The sequence below is a fragment of the Numida meleagris genome, chromosome 1, assembly GCF_002078875.1.
Source record: "Numida meleagris isolate 19003 breed g44 Domestic line chromosome 1, NumMel1.0, whole genome shotgun sequence".
NCBI lineage: Eukaryota > Metazoa > Chordata > Aves > Galliformes > Numididae > Numida > Numida meleagris.
In genome coordinates this window covers 125869936-125885692 of record NC_034409.1, presented here as the reverse complement: position 1 = coordinate 125885692, position 15757 = coordinate 125869936, and the positions used below count along the sequence as shown (strand labels likewise).

At 36.0% G+C, this 15757-nt stretch overlaps 1 protein-coding gene across 2 annotated transcripts in view; it reads right to left on the bottom strand.

Annotated features, from left to right (window-relative positions):
* The window catches only part of PRKX (protein kinase, X-linked), a 55801-nt gene that overhangs the window by 20604 nt on the left and 19440 nt on the right, over positions 1-15757 (bottom strand). For both annotated transcript variants that reach the window (XM_021411201.1, XM_021411211.1), the window contains exons 2-3: positions 7471-7639; positions 3142-3405 (exon numbers count right to left, since the gene is read on the bottom strand). In XM_021411201.1, the coding sequence (XP_021266876.1) occupies positions 3142-3405; positions 7471-7639 (433 nt within the window). The remainder of the gene's footprint in view (positions 1-3141; positions 3406-7470; positions 7640-15757) is intronic.

The window sequence follows — 15757 nt, the reverse complement described above, 5'->3', positions numbered from 1 at the left end:
GTTAACATAGTAAAACAGGAGGCATTACTTTCGGAGCAGCACTTGTAGTATTCCATCTGAGCTTCTAGATACCATCCTTTTGGACAAAAATTATAGAGCATAAAAATCTGAATGGACCAGATCCTTCCAATTGCTTCAAAATTTCCACAAAACTATGGGTTTTCGGGGTAAGAGCTGAAATGCAGGTAAGCAATAATTGATAATATTGAACATGACATTTTAAAATTAAGAAATCAAACTAAATATACTCTCATAACAAAGATAAGCTATCAAATAACATCTGTCAGACTTGTTAACTGTGTCATCTGAAGAAGCTGAAAGTCTGGATTGTTACTATGTTGTAGTGTACTACATTATTTAGCCTCCATCTCTGTAGTCCCTGCCAAGCTTCTCATGCAGGATCCAGAGATAAGTAACATCCTTTTTCACGTTGTCTTTTGAAGTTTCTCCATAATTAAATTCAATGGAGATGGCTTTATTTCCAGCCCTCAAAAGTTTGTTCTGCAGGATATTCTTGCTTCTACAGTGACGCACAAGACAATTACATATGAACAAGACTTGCTGCATCTTGTTTTGTTTTCTCCATTCAAGTCCACTATGAAAAAATTGTCATGAGGCAAAACCAGTTTAAGGAAGAGTGAAGAAGTGTACCAAAACCTTTTAAGCTTAACCACTTCAAGTTATTACTGTCTTTTTCTTTTTTTTTTTTCTTTTGGATGGGATTTAGAATGAGGAATATAAAATTAACAGTGAACAACATTCCATTAGAAAACAAATGAAAAAAACAAACATGGAACTCATGATTTTACTTGAAAATTTCAGAAAATTAAGAAGAATATGTGCCTGAAAATGTAAAATTGTTAACTTTACTTTTGTACATTCCTCTGAAATATCACATGAAAAATATAGTGGGAAAAATCAGAAATATGTTTACTTGATATATTATGCCCGAGGAGTAGTATGCCCTTTCCATAAAAACAAAGGTCTAGAATTGTAACAACTATAATGCTCATAGCAAATCTTTTCTATATGCTGTCAATAACAGTGATTTATTCCACCCCACCCCACAGTTTTTTCTTAATTGTAGATAGAAAAACTTTACTTCTTCATACACCACAAGGGGAAGAGAGGAGTATATGTCCAGAAAACCTAAAATTTAGTACTACAGAATCATCTATGGGATGTAATACAAGTCAGGAACATGCAACTATTTGAAGGCCTTGTGTGGACAACGATTTATTTTCAATTTATTTCACAAATCATGTCTTCCATCCTCTAGGAACACACATGTTTGAAAAACAAAAATTCTCTTCATTTTCATGATTAATATATACATATTCAGACTGACAAGGTTCACATGTAGAGAGTTTACCACATTGGTCTAGACATTTACCATACACAATAGTCTATAAAACAAAATAACCATAATCAGCTGGAGTGTGTTAGTAGATAAATTGCTGGGGTCTGTTTTTTGTTGCTTTGTTTTCTACAGTGACAAAAACAACATTGTGAAAATGATTTTGTGGGAGGAATAGCACGTAGTTACAAAAAAAACTCAAAAACTAAAAACCAAAGTCTTGAGTTACCTATACTCAGCATAAAAAAGTCCTCATTCCTTCCAGCTGTGTTCTGCATTTTTCTATTAGCTGTTGTACATTTACATGCACAGTAACAGATGCTAAAATGTATCAGAACAAATTGACTCCTATGGATTCATCTTTCAGTTTGAAAAATATACTATCATGTGAACTATCATGTTATGTGAATGGTTATTCCTGCTCTGCCTTCAATCCACGGAAATCCAAATAAGAATAACCACTAAGTGGCAGCACATACATCTAAAAAGGAGGTAATAAAAGTTAGTACAAAGACATCTTACAAAGAGAGCCTCCAACTTACATCAGAGCAGCCTTACCTCTTCCCATAAAAAGTCATTTTGATTTAAAATGAAATTTTAAAAAATGTCATTATTTATAAATGTCTGCTCACTAGGAACTTAATTCAAGCAAATATGCAGGTACTAGAACATTATGGATTTAAAACAGAACTTTCAATTCCAAGGGCAAACAGAACAAGTGGTTTTATTTCTGCCTAGCATTCTTCTGTGCCGAGGCAACACAGCACTGTAAGCTAGTAATACACAGGAAGCAACCTTCAGGAGCACCATAACATGATTTAATCTGTCCCATCTGGTTTTTATGTTGAGAGTAGCTCTCACAGTTCCTTCTTTTCAAAACAATCCTTCAGACTTTGCCCACCTGCTGTGGAAAAGCCTCCCTCACATGAACTGCAGGAAAAGGAGCATCTAACAGGTGAGTTAAGAGGATGAGTTGCTATTTAACTCAACTAGGGTCATCCATTTATCTCATCTAGAACAACTGCGTATGGTCTCTAAAGAGACAGCACTAGGGCATGATATCAAACCTTATAAAGGCATTTTTCTAACTTGACAGCTAATTTTTTTTCCCTATTTTCATTCTAATAACACTTTTTTCCTGCTTCTTTTTAAAAACACATAATTCTGGAAGAGTAGTTCAAATAGAGAGAACAGAGAAATAAAGGAGAAAACTATGCACTGCCAAAATGTATACATAATGCTAGTAAAAGGGATTTAAGGCCTACAGTACTGTAGAAATCAGTTAAATTTTTTTTCAGTTATATATTTTTGCTGAACCTTGGCCTCTAGATATTAGTTTCATTTTAACAACAACGTAGTGAAAACACAGTATCCAGCTTAAAAATATTACTACATCACCAAAAATCTCTTTAAAAAGAAATAAGAAGGAAACAGCAGTTACAAAGCATTTAATAATTCAACTTGTATGGAAGATTTTGTGCCATTTAATGTATTGACACACATATCTAACATTTCTCTCCTCATTTTACTTTACTGAAGTCTCTTTTTACAAAAGGACTACTGAAAACCCAAATGCACAAATCTATGCGTATAAAAACATTTTCCTACCGTAGCTAACCTGTGACACTACTCCAAATTATGCCTAGGGTGTTACAGTGATTTCAAGAAAGCCTACTTCCTTTATAATATGTGATTTCACTTCTGTGAAATGCTGAGCTCTGAAATCAAACTTTTCCAACTGTAATTAAGTTTTGTATGTTAAACAGTAACAAAAATGTACTTACCTATCCACCAATTTTTTAGCAAATCCAAAATCAGTAAGCTTGATATGTCCTTCTTTGTCTAGTAATATATTTTCAGGTTTTAAGTCTCTGTAAACTATTTCTTTGGAGTGCAGGTATTCTATTGCACAAATAATTTCTGTAGAGTAAAACAGTCCTGTGCTGTTGTTGAAACGGCCCATGTTGCGCAGGTAACTAAAAAGTTCTCCTCCTGGTACATATTCCATTAACATGTATAAAAAACGTTCATCGTGGTAGGTCCAGAATCTGTAAAAAAAACATTATTTTACTGAATAAACAAATTATCTCAGTAATTTGCTTCAGAATTAAATTTCTGTAAACTGAATTCTACTGCCCCAACTATGTACATAATATACAAAGGTTGCTCTGAAAGTAATGCCTTCTGTTTTATTATGTTAGCCCACGATGTCTGAGGCGGCTGTTGGTGGTATGGCAGTAGAGGTTGAAACTTCCCACCAATATCCTGTCACATTTTGTTGCTGTGCGACAGATGGCAGCAGAGGGGCAGTCTCACAAAACTGCGTCTCACATGCAAGTGTAGATGAGCAAAGGTGTGGAACTGAATTCCTCCACGCAGAAAAAATGGCACCCATTGACATTCCTCGATGCTTGCTGAATGTTGATGAAGACCAAAGAGTGGATGTGAGCACAGTGAGGAGGTGGGTGGTGCATTTCAGCAGTAGCAACGGTGGGTCACCTCTGCTGGTACAGACTTTCACAAGCATGGCGTGCAGGCTCTTGTTCACCAATGGCAAAAACGTATAGCTAATAGTAGTGACAATATCGAAAAGTAGTGTTTTGTAGCTGAGAATTTGCTCTATCAAGCAGTGTAATTGTGCTCTTTGCATCTGTTGCAGTTTCCATGGAAATATATAGGAGGCATTACTTTCAGACCGACCTACCTATTTATGGTTCCTGTTGTGCAACTATTAAAACCCAAATAATCTAGAAGGATTATGTAACAGCTATTTAAGTAGCAGACTTAACTTGAAAAGTAAAAGCAGTTCAGAATGTGCACAGCAAACATTTAAAAAAGGAAACTTTACTACAGATTCCTTTGCCTTTTACAAAACAGGTATCTGCTAAGCACCTAATAACTGATTTAGTACACTGCTAGTCTGCTAAGACCCAACAATTGTCACGGATGTGTTTTATTTAATCAAATACTGCCAAAGCAATGTGGGGGGACAAGCAGAAGCTGCTTTCATAAATATATTTTTGACAACATTTTCAGATAGAGAACAGCAGAGTGCTCTCCTTCCCTTTGCTTATTCCTTCTTACATAGAAACATACAACCTCAACTGAAGTTAGTAAATAAGCATCAGATCACAATGCTTTCTCTTCTGTCTTTAACAAAAATAATAGAAAAGTAAAAATGACAGCATTCTTTCACTTCTGTACCTCAGAACCAATCTACTGAGAACTACTTTCTCATGCTCAGATTGTTGCCTTCAAGAAATTTTGTGAATTATTTAAGAAATACTGTGAAACATTCTCTCATAAAATGCAGTAAAGAACAGCCAAAGATAAAGAAAATCACTCCACACAGCTTTCAAATACTTTAGTATAGAATACAGGAATCTTCTGTCTCGCATTCCCCTGAGCTAACCTGTTTTTCTTTCTACCCACATTAATAAAGTCATATACAATACATCCAGTGTAACTTAATAATTAAAAAGAAAATCAGTATCTGATAATGACTGGAAGAATATTTCACTATTTTTAAACACACAAATATCCCTGTTACTGTGACAGTCAAAAAAGAACACTGTATCCCCATGTACTCTGTTGGTAGAAGAATGAAAGTTACTTCAGCTTCTATTAACTCCTCCTGTAGTATCAAAAAATCCTAAAGATCAAGTATTTTTTTTTGCTTTATTAGTTGGTTCCTCAGCAAGCTAGTAAGTCTAGAAAGACAGATGAGCAAGCAAGATAAGAAAGATATAAAGAGTAAACCAAGCTTCCAAACCAAAGAGTGACTTTTGCTCAGTAAGATATTCTTTCTTGATACTGACACTGAGAGCAACCAAGAACATGAGACTGTTATAGGGTGAAGAGATTATTTTTATTAATTCTAGTTTTCTTGAAAAGTCAAGATTCATGTTAAAATTACAGTACCATATGAACTGCTGAACCCACAGAATTATGATAATTCACTCAAATGTGTCAGTTAAGATTGCCTATGAGTCTCCAATGAACAGCTGTCCCAAGAACATAAACATATACAAAAAAACAGCTGAAGAGTGAAGTAGATAACAAACTTCTCTATTTGAAGACTGATAAAAACCCCCTCTATATGTTCCTTCTTAAACGCAACAGGAAAAGGAAAAAAAAATTTAAAGCTTTTAAATATAGGAAGATACAGGAAGGGTGAATGCCGGAAACAGATGATGTGCAGCATCACTTAAAAATTCCTCATCATAAAGTGCTATAAAATATAGAATTAAGCTGCACTGGCACATACTCCTTGATTTGCAGCTAGAGGACAATACTATCTGTGTCTAAGGTAGTGATACTAAATGGGAACACAATAACTAGATGAAAATAATAGGGTTTAAAGGCTCCAAAACAGAACTATATGAAAATATTATTGTTCTTTCTGATCAGTAATAGTAAAAAAAATAATGGAAAAAAAACATGTATCAAGAAAGAAAGTAGGAGGCTGGGATAAGCCTTGTTTGTCAAAAAGTCAGTGTTAACAGTCCATGAATGGTTGTTTAACCTAAAGCACACAAATATAATATTTAAACATAACTTAAAATTTAACTAACTCATTTCAGCTTGGTTGCTTTAAATCTCTTATGCCAAGGGACACAGACAAAAAAAAGCACAGTTCATGCAGCATCACACAGAGCATGTACACAGGAAAAAAAAGGGAGAGAGCTAAAAGACATGACAAACAGTTGCCTTGCACACAAGTGAGCTTCCATCCTTCTGTTGAAGCTTTAAAACCTGACATTTTGGAAACAAGGCAAGAATGAAATCCAAGAAAACTTGTTCGTTTGCATTTCTGACCACTGCTTCTGTGGGGACATCAATCCTTACGACCCTGTCTGACTCTTCACACAAGTCTTCCTGTTCCCACACTTGTTCATCTGTGCTCCTAGAGCTGTACAGCATTTTTCCCTCTCTCTGTCTTAAACAGAATTTATACACATACATAAGTATACACATAAAATCCTGTTCGTCCTGTTCTGTCCATACTTTAACCAGTTTAACCAGATGCATTCTCAGCCTCTCCGTCTTGCTTTCCTACATGCATATCAAATGCTACATACCCTAGAACTCATTTCATTGATATTAACACACATGCAGGATTTGTGAACACTGGCTAGAAACTAATAGCATCACTGTGCTGGAAAAAGCAATAGCACACAAGGGAAAAAGACTCCTCCTGCAGGGCTTTTTCCACACACCAAAAGCACGATTACCATGCTTTTGCATCTTCTCTCTCTGATGCTTTCTTAGCCCTGAAGGAGGTTGCACTCCCTTTGCTTAGAGATTAACTAAGCCTAATGTTGTCTCATTTTTGTAAAAGCAATTAAGGCAGATAAATGCAAAGCAAATCTTGGTCAATGGCCCTGTATCCGTGAATGAGAAAATGTAAATGGAAATTAACTGTACAATTAACCTGACATTTAGTTATCCAATTAAAAAGGACTGAATAGAGAAGTGTGCTCCTTTCTCTCATTAATAAAAGAGATCAATAAAATTATTAGAACTGCACTAAGAAAAAGTGTTTTCCTACAATTAACTGTTTAATTTATACTAGTACCGTAATTACACCTCAAATATGGGAATAACAAAGCACAAGAAGTGCTGCTCTGACCTAAACAATGAAAAAAGTTCAGAAAAGTTTCTAAAAGGTATAGTTAAATCCAACTGCATCTTCATCAATATAGTAACAGTAAATATATACATAGAAATTGCTGTTTTCTCACCATTCTAACATGAAGAATTATTATCGTTCTCAATTTAGTAAGCTAAGGTTAACCTTTCTTCAATTACATTTTTTTCCTCCCTTAAGAAAATCCCTACTGTAGTTTGAAAAAAGAAACTACTACAGAGACAGTATAAAAATAAAACTTCCAATAAATTATTGCTTTAATGTTTAAATAGTGATTCTTAATTTTATATTCTTGATTCTTCCATACTCTTTTAGTTTGAAGCTTACTTTAGTCTAGATTACTTAACAGAAATTAAACATTTGGTGTTTGTTAAGTACATAAGAACTTGCAATGTGACTCTGGAACGCTTAGCTTTAAATGCATTAGCTTAACTGCAAAGTGAAAAAAATAAATACAACTTACAATCTGATCAAAAATGGGTGATTGACCTCTTTCAAGACTGACTTTTCATTGTGCACATGCTGCTCTTGCTTCAGTCGAATGACATCTGGAATGCTCATTACTTTCAGTGCAAAGTAATGTTTTCCCATTTTTTCCTTCACCAGGTGAACACGCCCAAATGTACCTGTGCCTGAAAAATTCAAGAAAAAAAAACATCAACTTACTATAATGAAGGGAAAAAAAGGAGAAAGAAAAAAAAATATGCCAAGAAAATTTGCTGGGTTTAAAAACATAGGATCTCAGTTTATTTCTTTTTTTTCTCCCCATCAATATTACATTTTTTTTTAGCTGTTCCCACATATCAGTTTTTTGGGGGAGGGTAAGGGAAGGATTTGTCAAATTTCGGTGATAATGATTTAATAAAAATAACAGTATTGAGATACTGCCACTCTTCGGATAAACACGAGAAGCATTTCTTGCCAAGAAGAGAACTGGTCCTGAGAAAGACTTAAGATGATCCATAAAAAAAATTGATGTGTAATACAGAAAATTCAAATGTAACCAAAATAAACGAAGCATGCAAAACTGTTCTCAAGTACTGAAGAAAGGCTGGGAAACATTCTCTTAAATTTCAGAGATCAATTTTAATTCAGATTGGAAGAGGAAGGTAACGTCAATTATATATATATCTACGTGGCGTTATTGCATAAAGGAAAAAAACCATCACTGACCAGGAATTGTAACAGGCTTAACATTTACTCAATACAAAGAACAATTTAACTTTCCACTGCTTATATATTGAAGCCAGATAGCTAAATAGGTGTTTAAAACATAGAAACTCAAAACACAGAAGAAAAGAATATACAAAATAGATAATAAAACAGATAATACAAAATATTCATCTACCAAGGTGTCAATGATTGAAAACAGCTGTCGGCAAATGTTCAAGTAAGGAGATGATTCCCTTAAATATGTACAGAGCAGTGAAATGATTCAGTATGTGATGGGAAAAAATGCTTAAAAGTTACTCATTTATAAATACAAATAAGATCTTACTGTAGTGCCACACTGCTATATTGCCTGTTAGCAGTAGATTTCAGGCACCCCCCCTTTTTTTTTTTTGCAGTTAATACATACCCTTATCAATTCATTCTTAAAAATATAAAAGGCAAATAAAAGGCAGTCAAAAATGTACTGTGTTTTGAATAATGTACTATGCATTTCTCATCAGGCAACACAGTAATTATTAAGGTTCCCTTTAAATGCTTTGCACTCGAGACAATTATACAGAACTGAGTATTATTTCTGAGAAAGCAAAGTTAAAACTATTGTGTTTAGCCACACTTCTATTTGTGAGCAGCACAGCGTTATATATTTCAAGACGAACTCCCATTTCAGCTCTCTGGGTGGCTGGTTGCTCATTGTTTTATTTTCATTATACAATGTCACAAAGGTTCTACTAGAACAGTGTAGCAGATTTTTAATCCTTTTCTCTGACAGAAATACTTCCCACAAAATGAAAGACACTTGGCATTCAAGCCAATTGCCCCGACTTCTAAAGGGCCACTCCTTTCTTCAGAAGTCCCTTCCAAAGTTGTCAGAATTTTGTATTTCTGCTCACAATTACTGCCTCGCACACACTGTAGGAAGGCAGCCCAGTAACCTGTTGCAGAGTTATGAGCTGGTACGTCAGCTGACTGCAGTGTGTTGACATTCACCCTATACTACAAGGAGACTTCCTAGGACGTGTAGCGGGTGAAGAACATGAATATGTATGTGGAAAGGGGAAGGATGAGAGAGAAAAAAAATCTGCATTACAGAAACAAGAAAAAAGGAGGGGAAAAAAAGAAAAAAAAAACAAAGAGGTTTTGCCTATAGCAAATTCAGTAAACTTAAGGTTTGTTTTTTTTCCCCCCAATGTTTGTTTTCATCACATGTACTTATAATTAAAACATTTACATTGTATTTAACAGCTTTTTTTTTCTTTTCTGTCACTTGTAATTTTGTTGAAGAGTGCAGCATTTACTAAAAACAGAACAAAATACTCATATTACAAACCAGGAACTAACAACTTCAGCAATTCAGTTTTACAAAACATGCAATTCCACTACCAATATAGCTTTCAAAATCAGCTTTCAAGATAAAATTTCTCACTATACAAACTCACCAAGGATTACACTCATCGAAAAGATTATAATCAAAGCTTCTTTAAAACTAAAACAAAAAAAAACCCACCCAAAACAGAAAGAACTAACAAACACATATTCCCACCTGTCCCGAATTACAGCTCTTTAACCACAAGAACTGTAAACAGGTCTCAGACAATGCTTGCTGTTATATCAAAGTAAGACACCAGGTTACTCTGGAAAATTTATCATGCAATTAAATCCCTCAGCAATGCAGTCACATCGCATGACTGTAACTGTAAACAATCTCATTTTCATGCGGATGAGCTTATGCAGGAAACAAAACAAAAAAATAACACCATAAAAAAACAAACAGAACATCCAAGCACAGCCATCTGTCCAGACTAAATACTTATTATTTACGTCTTTATTGGATGCATACATGAAAATAAATAGCTTTGGTAATTTCAAATCTGGTACCAACCCCATGAGTAAATGCTGTTTTCATATATGTTTTGGTACCTGTACCAATAAACATCTTGCACAAACATTAACAGAAGTTGTTCCATGACAAACAAACAAGAGGAAAGCCAGAGGTTTTTAATGCCCTACTGTTTCATGACTTCTTATATGCCCTAGAAAATTTTATTTTAGAATGTTTTATTTTGTCTCTGCGATTGGTCTAACATTAAAAACAATGGTGCTCAGAAATAATGATAGCAGTGCCACGTTCCACTATTTTTACAGCAGGATCTGCAAGAGTCTTATTTAACTTTGGAAACATGTCCTCCTTAAAAGCCTTCCTGCCAGGAGCTGCAGAGCCTGGCATGCAATTCCAGAAGAGTGGCAAAACCCCATTCAGAGAGCCTGGGGGAAAAGGAGGAGGCCACACAGGCGAGCAAGAGCCTACAACCTCCCAAACCAGTCTCATTCTTAGACCGGCTGCATGCAGACTTCCTTCAAGCATCTTTAGCCTGATTTCAAGCCACCATGGAAATTAAGACGGTAATCCAGAACCCAGGATGCTGGTATGATCTACATCAGTTGTTAGTGATAGTATCCAGACACACAACCAGCATCCTTCCAACGCTTTTGACAAACAATATACACAATCAAAACCCCAAAGAAAAATAACAATGATGTTCGGGAATCTGCAAATCACAGTAAGTTCTTCACTCAAACTTCTTCTTCTTAGAAAGACAAGAAAAGGGCAAACATGATACTATGTATTTATTTATTTTTCAAGCAAAAAAAACCCCAACAACTGTGGGTCATTAATAAGAATCGCAGGGTAGGAGAACTTGGAGAAACTCAAAGGCAAGAGCAGTATAAATCCACAGCAATGTGATTTTATCTCTGCTTTTACACACTACCACAGCACATTCAAGGCAAGAAGCCTAACAAATCGAAGCAGTGAAGTGGCTGCAGGTAAAATGGAGGCTCAGCACCCATAAAACCAAGAGAAAGTTCTTTGAAGCAGAAAAAGGCATGGTTACTTGTCTTGTGCCAAAGCACCACTGCCTCTTGCCCTCCAGGAAGGAGACACTAAGGTCATGGAACAACTTCTGTTAATGCTTGTGCAATTTTTTTTGTCCTGATCTCCTCAAAGCTCAGATATTTGAACAGACTAAATTTCACACTCTATGATAGACAATACATCTTAGAATTACATTTTAATATTCTCTCCTTGCACATCTTACATATAGCAATGAAAGGAAAGAGGGTGTTTACATATTTGGACAATATTCTACTGACTTTTATTTAACATTCAGTTCAAAACAAGAGAATTTCAAAAACTATGTACCATTCTAGATGAGTCCCCATCTCCCCTCGAAGGCATATAGCAAACAGAGGTTTCTGGCCTCCAGTAACAAAAGCAGGGTAGAGTGCTTGTGTTACCTGCAGTATGCAACACAATTCCAAAATTTTTAGGACGAAAGGAGCGAACAGAACAAGCATGCAAAATGCTAACCACTAATCCACTATAATCTGTTTACAACAGAAAGAATAATTTTTTTGGATCCTCTTTGCAAGTTTAATGTGGCTGCAGAACTTGAAGGAATGTCAACAATCTTCTCAATTAAATAACCTTCTCTTGTTAAACACAAAAAGGGAGGAGGGCAAATACTGCTGAGGACCAGCTTGATCTGGGTATCAAACACAAAATGGGCATTCTGAGTCATACAAAACAAGCTATAGTCCCTAGCATTGCCCAAAAGACCATACCCAGCATCCAGGATTTTGATCTCCTTGAAATCTGGTAGAAAACAGTAACAAAGGTTGGATTTTTTCAGATTCAGTCTCAGGTACTTTTGATGCTTGGCAAACAAAACCTACAACTTCAGATCAACTGATACAATCGAGTGACTAGCCATCTAGTGACTATTTTGCTGTTGATGTATATGACTGATTTAACGCTCAGTTTGCCTCTTTGTTTGCCCCTATTAATTAGGCCCAACTGTTCCAACTTCCCATTCTTTTAATCCCCAGTTCTTTCTTAAAAATAAGTTTGCCCTGCTCAGATAGATACCATCTGTTTTAACAAAGAATAAATTAGGTCAAGTGAGCTCCACAGCCCTGAGGGCTGCTTTCTGAGTCCCAAAGGGGCTAGTCCTGATTTCCACAGATGCCTACAGAAACCATCAGATGCATTTGTTGTTATTTACAGCTATTACAGTTAGGATAAACATTTCATACCATGCCATGTATTAGTCTTTGTTGCTAGTAGCTACATATAAGACAGACAATTCTGCTGAATTTCAGAGATACAGTAGGCAAACTGTATCAGATTACAATCTCACTACTCAGCACCGAATCTGTCTGCTCCTTTATCTGTCTTCTCTTGTGATAGAACAGTCTAGCAATACACATCTTAAAAGGCGGAGGAGGCTTTCATTATTCTTGACAAAGAAGGGGAAGAAGAGACACAGCAAAGGAGAGGAGCCTGCCCTAGCTAACCAGAAGATTAAATATTTTAGAGAAAGAAATGGAAATCATACAACACAAGCAGCTGTGGGCTTCTACAACAGATAAGCAAAGTAACACAAGAGCAGGATTTTGGACATCAAAGCAGCTTTGTTCAAGTTTTTCCAATACACAGACCAGTATCAAGTCAAAACGGCTTGCAGACTACCACTCACTCAACATGCCCAGTCTTCATATCGTACCATAAAACAACTGTGGGCTGCTGCTCATAACCACCACCTCTATACCTCCACCTTCCTAGAGAGTTCTGATCTACACCTAAAAAATACAACAGAGAAATAAAGAAATTTAGAGGTTTCATATGCTACCTATTGTTCTAGGTCACATTATTAAATAAGTGACTGTTAAGCAATACCTTTTGCAAAGCTTTTGTGTATCAAGTGTCAAAGAGCTTAACAGTATAGAAAATGGAACAAAACTGCCTCATACTGTGTTTCCCACATGCAGCCTTGCCAGAGCTCTATGACTTTCTTCATTTGTCCACTGTGCTATTTCCCAGTTTCCACTAGGAACTACTTGGATAGAGAACGTTTTCTACTTAGCAACATCTGAGATACTAGACAGCAAAAAACCTGCCCTCTAGACTCCAGGTGAGATCATCACTTTTTGCAGGATAGAATACTACTTGCCCCAGAAACACCACCAGCAGTGACATTCCAGTGTGATTTTTCCTTACTTCTGTTTTGGATTTTGGGTTCGTCCCTTTCTCAAGCCACTTTTCAACTCAAAGCTCAGTATCATCAATTCTTTATCTCAAGTTGAAAAGAAACCAGTGCATGTTCTAAATACAGTCTTGCTCTTGACTCAAAAGATTCACAGCTCCTGCCTGTCCTGTAAAAAAAAAAATAAAATGTCCACTTCTTTCCCGCTTCCAAATTTCAAAGGTTCTGATAATGTGTCAGTTCTTTCTTTGTACAAAGAGAGTCTACAACAACATAGTACTAAAACTGTATATAACATTACAGAACTTGGCTTAGTCTCTTTTCAATTTCCCACAAGATTTGATATGCCAGAGAAGAATACTGAGCAATTATGTCCGTAACTCCTGGTGCTGAATCATCCATTTAATTCTTTTTGAATTAAGAATCACCAGGAATCACCATGTAAATTATAACATACCAGTCAAGCTTCCTGTATTTCCACACAGTTCTGAGCCAGGCTCCTGATTTCGAGAACAATTCAATAGAACAACCACAGCAGGAGTTATTTTCTAATTCCAGATTTTTTTTTTTGTTTTTTTTTTTGTTTGTTTGTTTGTTTTTGTTTGTTTTTTTTTGCTCACAGTCTGATGAGTATCTATGAAAATACTACAAATATCTGGGCGTTTTTAAACTAAATTATCAGAATCTTTGGAGATTTCTTCTTTCTCTTTGTTGTGTATGAGTCCCTACTATTTAGAACAGAATTATAGAACATTCTTAGTTGGAAGGAACCCACAAAGACCATAAAGTCCAACTCCTGGCTCCAGAAAGAACCACCCAAAATTCAAACCCTATTCTGGAGAGCATTGTCCAGACAATCCTTGAACCACAGCAGCTCGGGGCCACGCTTACTGCCCTGGGCAGCCTGTTCTATGCCCACTGCTCTCTGGTGCAGAACCTGCCTCTCCCCTGACAGCTCCATGCCGTTCCCTCGGGCCCTGTCGCTGTCGCATAGAGCAGAGCTCAGCGCTGCCCCTCCGCTCCCTTGTGAGGAGCTGCAGCCGCCATGAGGCCTCCCCTCAGCTCCTCTGCTCTGCACTGAGCACACCAAAGGACCTCAGCCTGTTCTCATACATCTTGCCCTCTACACCCTTCACCATCTTTGTAGCCCTCCTCTTGATACCCTCTCTGATTCCATGATTCATGGTATTATTAGTAAAGAGTTTCAATCTACATTTATATTATAGCTCAAAATGATGAATCCTAATCTCTCTCCAGATACTGTTTAATTCTGAATCTGCTCTTCTGAATACGTATCTCCTACTCCCTGAATTGAGATTAGTACTAAATTAAAAAATTTTTGAACTGGATGTCCCAGAGGTAGTTCAAACCAAAAGGAATTGAATCCTATTTTGCTGTGAAGAAAGAATACTTGCAATTTACCTCTGATAGTACATAAAGAGTGAATTCTTGTAAATCATTAATACTCCATTTTTCACATACTCTGATGATGAACTAGAATTGCTTTCCAGTGATTTTTTCCCTCCCAATGCAAATATAAAGATGTTGAGTAAAACATGTGTGAGAACACACAAAAATCACACACACACAAAAAAAGCTTTGTTACATATTCTCACAGGCAAATCTTTATCTAAAATGACATTAAAGCTTTCTCTCTCATCATTATCTTCTCCTTCACATTCTCTTTCAGCTGCAAGCATATACATAATTGATCTGCTCAGTTGCTTTACTGACATTCTGCAGGGAGATATTTAGTTTGTTTTTACATGAAAACGAAACTGAAGCATTTTATATGTCACTAGGTCAAGGAATTTTTCAAGCACTTCTAACTAACGGGAACTGTCATTGTCTTGGAGGTTTAAAACATCACCTCTGTACTGATACACCACAGTTGAGGCACTGAATAAATTGTTCCAGTAGCTTTTGTTCTGTCAATCACTGTAGTTGAACCTATTAGCTTCTATATGTCAATGCTAAATTACTTCATGTTCAGAAGAATAATTGTACCCACAAAAAACAGAAAACCATTAAATAAAGCTGACCAACCATATAACTAAAGAAACTGGCTGTGCCCCAAAATACGTTTTCACCTCATAAAAACTAACAATTTGGTCACAAAAGAAGAAAAAAAAAGGCTTAGGAATGCAATAATCCAAGAAGGATTTGAAGAGTCACTTCATTCTATAGAAATTGAAACTGCATGGCATCTGATAAATATCAGAGTTACACGAAACACTGTATGTCCAAATTTTTACAGTAGCATCATCTAGATTATGTGAAACTAAATAGTGGTACTTAGCAAGTGTCTAACACCTGCTTAGCCACTTTCCTTTTCAACCCCCAAATACATGCCCCTACAACCTTCTAGGATTTTATTTTTATTTTTTACATAATCAGCGTATTTTGGTCTATCCTACAACTGATCCTGTAGATAACTTTCTCTCCTTTTTTGTTTTGTTTTTCTCCCCAAAAGAACTACTTGATGTAACTCATTCCCACATTAATGCAAAGAAGGTATCAGGCTTAATATCCTTG